General features: G+C 61.7%; 1 protein-coding gene across 1 annotated transcript in view; it reads left to right on the top strand.

The window, feature by feature from the left end:
• The window catches only part of VAV2 (vav guanine nucleotide exchange factor 2), a 175,343-nt gene that overhangs the window by 149,337 nt on the left and 16,339 nt on the right, over window positions 1-9,667 (top strand). Inside the window, exons 12-17 of the mRNA XM_040632153.1 lie at window positions 636-722; window positions 2,790-2,875; window positions 3,619-3,751; window positions 5,877-5,986; window positions 6,883-6,984; window positions 7,375-7,463. Coding sequence (XP_040488087.1) covers window positions 636-722; window positions 2,790-2,875; window positions 3,619-3,751; window positions 5,877-5,986; window positions 6,883-6,984; window positions 7,375-7,463 — 607 coding nt within the window. The remainder of the gene's footprint in view (window positions 1-635; window positions 723-2,789; window positions 2,876-3,618; window positions 3,752-5,876; window positions 5,987-6,882; window positions 6,985-7,374; window positions 7,464-9,667) is intronic.

The following is a 9,667-nucleotide window of genomic DNA, read 5'->3' as shown; positions in this document are numbered from 1 at the left end:
GCCCGCCCCCCCCCCCTCCGTGGGCTCCTTATAGGAATGGGCAGGAGGTGCTGGAGGGGAGGCTGGAACCGGTTCCCCACCACGGCCTGGCTCAGAGATTCCACCCAAGGCAGCTTGTCCTGCTGGGCGGGTCAGTGCCTCCAGCTGGTTTCTCAGGAACAGGGCTTGGGATCCCCTAGCACCCCTCCCCCCGCCCCCGCCCTCGCGTGCTGGCTGCCTGGATTGCGGCGGGCACTGCCCCCTGGTGGCCGACAGGAGGGCAGCAGCGTGTGGACAGCCAGAGCTAGACCAGTTCTGCGCGGCTCTGTGGGAGTGGGGGGCCTACCAGGTGCCCATTTCCCCAGAGCTGAGAAGCGGGCTGGTCAGGTCTAGCTGGATGTTTTCTTCTAGTCTGAGCTGGAAGGGGGTCAAGTGACAGGGCAGAGAGAAGCCGTTCCAGGAGGCAGGGGCGTGGGATTCTCGCCCAATGACACATGCCGTTTAGGGTTGGTTTAACCTTCCCAGCCTTACTTTACTCGTGAGTCAGGTGGGGTTTCAGAGGCCCGCCCGCTGTGGGGCTGGTGGCAGGTGCTCTGAAAGTGTGGATGGGGTTGGGAGTCGGCCGGCTGACCCCTCCCTGCCCCCGTTGTTTTCAGGACTTAGCAATGTACATAAACGAAGTTAAACGGGACAAGGAGACCCTGAAGAAAATCAGCGAATTTCAGAGTTCTATAGAAAACTTGGTAAGTGTGGCTGACTCTCTACAGAGTGGAGATTAATTAGGACCGCATAAACAAGTTTCAGAAATCACTTTCACGATCTCAATATTAAATGAGCAGGCGGGTGGGGGAAGCAGGTGCAGCCGTACACAGAGGTGGCCCACTCGCCGAGAGGCAGGGTCTGGGGGAGGAGTGGTACTGACCCCCCTCCCTCCCTCCCTGGCCTGGACCGAGGACAGAAGGGCTGTGGCTCCTGGGGGACCTGAGGCTCCTTGGGCTCCTTGCCCACCCGAGCTCCGCTGTCCGCAGGAGGAGCAGTGGAGAGGGTTTGGCCGCTCTATCTGGGAGCGGCGCTTGGTTCCTCCCCTCCCGTCCCCTCCACTCCCCTCCCCTCCCTTCATTACTCAGGGCTGACACCTCACAGGACCCTCTCCCCAGCCTGGTTCATCAGAGGCTCGGCCTCCGGGCGTTGGGTGAGCCCGTGTCCTGCGGGAAGAGGAGATGGGCCGTCCCAGAAAGCAGACGCTTCCTTGCCAACCTGTAGCAACTTCTCAGAGATCCGCCGAATGTTTCAGCCAGGCTTTCTGTACCCTGACACCGCTGACATTTGGAGCCGGGCCATTCTCTGTTGTGGGGTCTGTGCTGCGCATTGTAGGGTATCGAGCACCCCTTGTCTGTGCACCCACCTTCGGGGCTCCCAGACATCCCCGGACGTCCCCTGAGTACAGAGTTACCCTGACTGAGAACCACTGGTCTAACGCCAGACACTTTTCATTGTCTGGTCCCTGAATTGGGCAGAGTCCGGGTGACCCTGTCAGGGGCTCATCAACACAGAAGCCTTTGCAAAAGAAGGCCTGAATGCCCAGGCCGACCCCTGGCGCCCATGGGCCCTCTCCTCACCCACCAGGGTCCAAAGAGCCCAGAGGGGAACTAGTGTACAAATGTAGTTTGTATAGAGAACCTTCCTGATGCATCGTCAAGGAAAGAAAAAAGAAGTTGCAAAACTGCATTATGACACGACCCCATGTTTCTGTCTTTTTAGGAAGAGCTAGAAATGCCTGAGTGCAGAGGAGGTGAGGGACAGAGGGGCCCCAGCCCACCTGCAGTGGCGTTAGCGCCCGGCGGGGTCTTCCCTGGTGTTTTCTAAGGGCTGGCTATATGATGCAAGTTTTGGGGTTCTTAAAGTTTTTAGTTATGAATAATCGTGTTCCTTACGTAACAAAAAGGAAACAGTGGTGGCGAACAGGTGTGGACCGGTCCCGGGGGCTGGACGCATGCTCAGTGCGCGCGTTTCTGCCGAGTCCACCACCCGCGGGTGCAGGAGACGTGGGGCCCAGAGGCGGGCATCTGGGCGGGGTGCCCACCCCACCACGCGTGACTCCAGCACCGTGCTTCTCTCTGCCTTGGCCCGGCAGCTCCTGCGAAGTTCAGAAAACTCAGAAAGCCGCTGAGAACCGTCCATCATGGCACCACGGCCCGGCCCCGTTAACGTGCTGGAACATTCCCTCCTTCCCTTTCCCGTCCGGGTAGACGGTCTCTTTGCAAGGCACGCAGGGAGCGCATCCAGACGCGCCTTCTCTGAATCAGAGCAGGGGGAGAGCCGAGCCCGACTGAAATCCCAGCAGACCAGAGCGGGATTGGACTCGAAGCCCGTTCCGTGGAGGACGCCCCGCTGGCAGGCCCCTTGCCCCGCCCGCCCGCCATCTGATAGGCCGTTTGTTCTCCTCCGCTGGGTTTCCCAGGGTTGGGCGGCTGGCCCTTCCTACTGGGGCCCGGCTCTGGGCTCCACACAACGGTGGCCTGTTGCCATGACCCACACCATCAATCGCTCCTTGTTCCCGCAGCGCTGAAGGGAGTGCTCGGCGGGCCTGGGGCAGAGCCCGCCCCCCCTCCCCGCCGTCCTCTCCTACCCCGACCTGCGCCCCAGCCCAGCCAGCAACCGCAGGCTTGCTTCGCCCGGGTCTGCCTTCCGTGTCTGCGGGAACCATACACGCTTGGGTGCCGGCCCGCCACCCTTCCTCTCCGTGTAGGTGCGAAGTTGGGGGGCCCCGCTCTGGTGCTGGGGCTGACCGCCTTGCCCTTTCTTTCCAGCAAGTGAAACTGGAGGAATATGGGAGGCCGAAGATCGATGGGGAGCTGAAGGTCCGGTCCATAGTCAACCACACCAAGCAAGATAGGTGAGTGGGCGGGCAGCCCCGGGCTGGGTGGCAGCCCCTTGTAGTCGGGCACCCGCTCCCCAGCGGCCTGGAGACGGCTTGTCCCGTGGGAAGAGCTGCCCGCACACTCGGTCCTGTGCTCCTCTGCTTCACTTGCCGCCTTCCTGCTCGGTGACAGCGTCCATGCCACGTCAGCCAGTGGCCGCCCTGCCCGTGGCCGGCACTGGGCGGGGCTAGAGGGCAGTCAGAGGCCCTGGCCTGCGAGCTCCCAGGCTCCCTGGGGCCGGCAGCAGCAGAGCGGCCACATGAGCTCTTGGCCGCATGCCTGCGAGGGAGTGCCCGGGCAGGTGACGGGGAGGACTCCAGATGCATGGCCCCTGCTTGTTCAGAGCCCTCCACGTGCACCTGCTGTGTGCAGGCCTGGGGCTGCGGCTGCGGTCATGGTAGATAGGGGTCCTGTCCCTCTGGGGCTCTCATCTAGTGGGGGATGGAGCATGGAGGCTTGGGGAACCCATATGAGCCTTGAGCCCTGGGGGCGGGTAGTCAAGGAGGGCTTCCTGGAGAAGTTGTATGGAGCAGCTCAGACCTGCTGGGGGGCGGGTCAGAGTTTGGCAGCTGAGCCAGGCAGTAGGGTGAGGCTCAGGCTCGGAGAGGGAACAGCTCTGCTGCTGCTGCCCACCCCAGGCACACGCTGGCTGTCCCGGGACCTCAGAGCACGGGGCACCGGGTGTGCTGACGGCCGCCTGGCCACACTGCTGGGCCAGGTACTTGTTTCTGTTCGACAAGGTGGTCATTGTCTGTAAGAGAAGAGGCTACAGCTACGAGCTGAAGGAGGTCATCGAGCTACTCTTCCACAAGATGACCGACGACCCCATGAACAACAAGGACGTCAAGAAGGTAGGCCCCGGGCTGCCTGCTGGTGACGGCAGGGCCCTCTGGGGCTGAGGGAGGAGTCGCGGGGTGGCCTTGAGAACAGGGAGAGCCGCTCTGGAAGTCAGCACTGACCCCCGACTGGGTGGCTGCACCGTGCGAATAGGCCTTCCCTTCTGTCACCCTCTTGTCCCTCTGCCTTCTGTTGACAGCACGCCCAGCACTTCCTGGCCCTCTGTCTTTGAATCTTCACTGGGGGTGGGCATCATCGGGATCAGGCTCCCGGGTGAAGGGACCGCAGAGCGGCTCTGCAGAGAGCCAGACTTTAGACTGTGGCCATCTGATCTCAGCCCACATTGCCCCCTGCAATAAGCAGGCCTTCCTTTGGATGGTGGGCTCTGGGCAGGCCTAACTGTGGGTCGTTAGACACCGGTGTCCAGCCCGGTGGGCCGAGGCTGTTGGGGGGCGGGGCCGTGGCTGCTGGGGGCGGGGCCACGACTCCGGAGGGTGGAACCATGGATGCTGGGGTGTGGCTGCCACCCTCTCTGGTTCGGTCCTGCTTCAGCAGAGGCTTCTGCACCCCAGGGCTTGAGCACCACCTACTGTGTGCATCCCTGGCTAGATTTGGGGGCCAGGAGCCAATGTGTTAAAAATCCCAGACTCTGGACTTCAGAGCTCGCAATGTAGAATGCAGGTTCCACCTGGAAGGGCTGTTGGGGGTGACCCACTCAACACCACCCCAAGTCTGAAACAACTCCTGAGGCTTGGGGCCGAAGACATAGTCCCCCCCGGGTCCCAGCCCCTGGCACCTCTCCTCTGGGAGGCAGAGCCTTGCCCCTGGCAGTGGCGGGTCCCGGGCTGTGGTACCCACTGCCGGGTCACGCTGAGTCTCTTAACAATCTGTCTCCCCTTTTCCTCTCCTCTCCTCATGCCTCCTAGTCTCATGGGAAAATGGTAAGCACCTGGGTCCTCCTTTGCCTTCCTCCCCTCAGGTCCCAGCCGGGCCTTCCTTTCTGAGCCTGCGTGGCAGGGGGGACCCCGAGTGGGCCTGAGGAGGGCCAGGCTCCTGGCTTTCTTTTTCTTTCGTCCTGCTCCCTGTGCCTTCATCAGGACGGTGGTGTGTATCCATGCTTTCGGACTGCCATTACAGAGGGTAGAAAGGAAGGCCCACCTGCCTGCCCCAGCCCCACCCTCTCCCATTCCCCAGAGCTGAAGGACCCCCGGCTTTGGCAGGGCTTTGGTGTATTCTCATGGTGTCATTCTCCACCTTCCTGTCTTCCTTCCCTTCCTCCCTCCTTTCCTCCTCCCTTCTCTTCCTCCCTCCTTCCCCCTGTTACGTTCCCTCTGTCCCTCCTCCCTCTTCCCTTCCCTCCCTCCTTTCTTTTCTTCTTCCCTCCCTCCCTTCTCTGTTCCCTCCCTCCCCCTCCTTGTCTCCTTCCCTGTCTCTTCCCTCCCTCCCTCCCTTCTTCCTTTCTCCCTCCATCTTTTCCAACACAAATGGGCTCAGACTTCCCACACTCCTTCCTGGGCTCCTTCGCAAGCCCCTAGAGATGGCCAGGACTGTGGGTGGTCAAAGCAGCTGTGGGCTGGCTCTGCTTCAGGCCCTCCCAGCCCACGGCCTTCTCCAGCCTTTGGTTTGGTTTCTGTTGTTTTACTTCACAGCAGTGTGTCTTTTAGCCTCACATTTAGGGACTGAAAGTGGGTGGACCGGGGTGGTGGAAGGGCCCCAGCCAGTTCTGAGCACAGGCTCCCGGGGGACCCCGCTCGATCATAGACGCGGCCCTGGCTGAGCCTGCGGAGAATTCAGTTGAGGGCACACATTGGAGCAGGTGGCAGAGGGGTCTTGGGACATCCTGTTTGAGGGGGGTGCACACACACACGTGCTTACACACATTCACATGCGTGTGCAGGCCCGAGTACCTGGTACACACACGTACACATGTGTGCACACGCAGGTCTGAGTACGTGGTAAACACGCAGGTACACACGTGCACACGCGGGTGCAGGCACGAGGGTCCCATACACACATGTACACACGTGCACACGCAGGTACACACGTGTGCACGCACAGGCACGAGCATCCCGTACACATGCACACGTGTGTCCGTGGGCCCCAGGCCAGCCGCGAGCCTGTCCCCTTCTCCTCCCGCAGTGGTCCTACGGATTCTATTTAATTCATCTCCAAGGGAAGCAGGGCTTCCAGTTCTTCTGCAAGACGGAGGATATGAAGCGGAGGTGGATGGAACAGTTCGAGATGGCCATGTGAGTGCGGTGAGCCGCGGCGTGGGGCCGGGGGAGTCCCAGGGCGAGTTCGTCCAGGACCCCCGCAGGCAGGGATTTCAAATGCCCAGAAACCGAGACAGGCTCTGTCACTCCGAGACCCCAGGCGCACCTCAGTAGCACCTTCACTGTTTTACGATCTGCCTGGGGCACAGCGGGCCGGTGAGGGGCCAGCGGCGGCTGCAGTGCCAGTGGACACCTGGTGACCTGTGTCCTCAGGGCCTTATGGATGGCTGGACTGTCACTTCTTTGTGAAGGGCTCTGTTTCCATGGAATCTAGAAGGAGCCCCAATATGTCCAACAGAGAAAGGGGATCCATGGGGTCCCCAGACACACCGGACCCTGAGGCCAGACTGGGGTCCTGGAGTCAGGAAGGCCGGGGGCCCCCGGGCAGGAGCACTCCCCTCCCTGCTAAACACCGCGGGTTCCGCCTCTCACGGCCGGCCCTGCGGCTTTGTCCCCCCGGCATCTGGCCCTCGCGCCGTCTGGTCGTGGACGTGTTCTGAGGGAACGCTGCACAGCAGTGCGTGTCCCCTGCCCACTTCCATGTGCTCATGCCGAGCCCAGCGCGCCGTCTGCTTAGATTTTGAATCATAGGCTTGCATACGGTGAAGCCCCTCAGGGCACGTTGGCTGAGTTGTGACATATCCCGCACCTGCCAGAAACCCTTGTCAAGAAGAGCCCCTCCCCATCCTCCCAGAAGGCACGCGTGCCAGCCCTCACTCAGAGCCCTGCTCTGCCCGGGGTGTCGGGGCAGGTGCAGCCTGCGGCCTGGCCTCCTGACCTGCGGCCCGGCCTGCTCCTGAGCCTGGCCGGCCCCCAAGTCGACCCTGCTTCGGTGGAGCTCAGGCCATCTGGGCCTCTTTTCCTCCGGTCAGGTCCAACATCAAGCCCGACAAGGCCAATGCCAACCACCACAACTTCCAGATGTACACCTTTGACAAGACCACCAACTGCAAAGCCTGCAGAATGTTCCTCAGGTGAGGAGGCCGCCCGCCCTCAAGAGAGCGTGTCCCCCTCGCCCTGACCCCCCCACACACCCAGCCGGCCCCGTGCTGGGCCCAGAGGGGCTGGGGAGCGTCCCTGCAGTGTCACACCATGCCGTCCCGGCCCTCGGGCGTTCCGGATCGAGCCGGGAGGGGAGGGGCCGTCCCTGTGGGTGCCCCGGGCCCGCCGTGCAGGGCGGCAGAGCGAGGCTGGGAGAGGTCTGGGAGGAGAGCCAGCAATAGGCGGCACGTGAGGGCGAGGGTCTCAGGGGCCCGGGGCTTCAAGGGCTGGGTGATCCGTGGGGCCGATGGCAAGGTGGGCCTGCTGGTCTTTCTTGACCTTGGCTCGGTGTCATCCTCACTTCCCGCCCTCCCCCTGCGCAGGGGCACCTTTTACCAGGGCTACCTGTGCACCAAGTGTGGTGTCGGGGCGCACAAGGAGTGTCTGGAGGTGACTCCTCCCTGCAAGATCAGTGAGTACCGACCCCCGCCCCGCCGCAGCGCACAAGCCTCCAGGGCTGCTCCTGGGGGTACCGTGACCCGCTCGGAGCTGAGGGGCCCATGGCTCACAGCTGCCCTGGTACTTCCCTTCTGGCCTGGCCGCCTTCGCACATTCTCCTTTCCCACCGCTGAGACCCCATGGTGTAGGGATCCGATGAGAAAACCAGGGCTCAGAGAGGGGAGGACACCTGCCTCGGGTCACACAGCACCAAGAGGCCCCGCCAGTGGGGGCATTCCCTGCCAAAGCGCTCCCTCCTCACTGGGGGGCTCCCACGCTTCTCTCTGCCTCTTTGCACCCCTGCCCCATTCCGGTTTTAAGCTCGCAGAACCCGCACCCCACAATGGGTGCAGAACGTTCTTGATCATTGCATGGTGGTTTCTGATCCCAGAGAAACACTGGTTGTGACTGTTCCCAACCCCTGGTTCTCCTGCACGCAGACAGGTCTGGCCTTCCTGAGCCACGCCTACAGCCACGTTCGCAGATGGTTTGCGTGCACGTGTGCACACACACGCACGTGGGCACGCACGGCACCTACAGGGCTCCCATGCTTATTGTGCCTGCATATCAGGGGGGAAGCAGAGGCTCAGGGAGTGGAGGGGACCTGAGCCTGCCCGGCTATCATCCAGCCTGCCCAGGCTCCTCTAGGGGATGCATTTGGGGGGGGTACCCAGCCTGCAACAGCTGGATGGGTAGCCAGGAAGCCCGAGATGGTTCTGAAGGCTTTGGAGCTGCCACAAGCAGGGCCGGCTGAGCCCTGGATCAGGGGGGAGCAGGTGCCCAGGCTTCTACTGCAGCACAAGCCTGGGGGCGGGGAAACTGCCGAGTGTCAGCTCTGCTCCCCGCACTTCACGTGGGTGCCCCCGGTCCTCCTACATCCCCCTGAGACGGTCCATTGCCCTGTGTCCACACTCAGAGACAGGGTTAGCTCAGTCCGGGGAGACGGAAGACCTATCAGGCCTGCTTGTCTCCCTGAGATACCACCAGCAGAACAGAAGATTTTGTCTGTCCTCCATTTACTGTGACAGCTGGCCCGGTGCCCTGACCTGCAAGGAGGGTCCGACAGGTCAGGCAGACCCCCTCCTCTGGCCACAGGCCTGATGCAGCCCCCTCCGCCCCATGAGCCTCCTCTGGGCTGGAAGTCCCGGCCAGAGCCCCGGGGCGCGAGCATGGCTCTTCAGCTTTGCCCATCGATAGCGCCCTCTGGTGGCTGCATTCCCTCACACGGCTGACGGGACAGTTCATGTCTTCTGGCTTTTTTATTTTCTGATCTTAAAAGTAACATACTTACTTACCAAAAATTGGGGGACAAAAAGAGAAGAAGTGGAAAAAAGAAGAAAATAAATATCAGCCCTTCACTTCTAAAGAAGTAACCAAAAGTGGTGTTTTGATGTATTTCAAGTTTTCTATTTTAGAATGTTTCTGGGTTTTTAGTCTCCTGATTATTAAGTGCTCATTTCCCATAGAAAATTTGGGAAACATAAGGAAGAGTAAAGGAGCAGATCATCCATTCACGATCCCACCAGACGGATACAACTACCGTTCACCGTCACGCCCCGTTCCCTCTGGCACCGCCACACGGACCCCCCCCCACCACCACCAATCTCGTCTCGTGTTTTCGTGCTTTTCATCGTGCCTACAGTTGGGGTCTCACCAGACGGGCAATTTTGTATCTTTCATAAGCCGAAGTTATCATGGGCATGCGCCCCATGTCATTAAGAGCCTGCGCTGGGCACCTGGTTTTATTCTGGAGAGTTCCGCGCTGGGTCCAGCACTCTCGCCGCTCGTGCTGGGCTTGGGCTCCGGGCTGTGCCTGTGACCGCAGCAAGGCAGGCTTCCCTGTGTGTTGCTGCCGGGGCCAGGCTGTCCCAGGACGGCGCTGCCCGCCCCCCCGCCCAGAGAGCCTCTCCCCGGGGAGCCCTGCTGCTGCCTTCCTTGTGGGCCCAACGACGGCACTGCCCCTCCCCGCTCGATGCCCACCGAGCCCGTAGTCTCTGTTCTCTAGGGGCTGCCGGAAACTGTCTGTCTGAAGCAGTCTGCCCGTGAGTGTCCCATGGTGTTAAAGTCACATTAGCCACGCACGTTAGCCGTTGTGGTCCCTGCTTTGTCTGGCGGTGGAGGGGTGGCCCCCCGTGTCGATGGCTGGGGCCCAGCCGGGCGCTGCTCCCCCCCCCCCCC

The sequence above is a fragment of the Ursus maritimus genome, unplaced genomic scaffold (assembly GCF_017311325.1).
Source record: "Ursus maritimus isolate PB19 unplaced genomic scaffold, ASM1731132v1 scaffold_17, whole genome shotgun sequence".
Classification (NCBI taxonomy): domain Eukaryota; kingdom Metazoa; phylum Chordata; class Mammalia; order Carnivora; family Ursidae; genus Ursus; species Ursus maritimus.
This window is presented reverse-complemented; position numbering and strand designations above follow the sequence as displayed.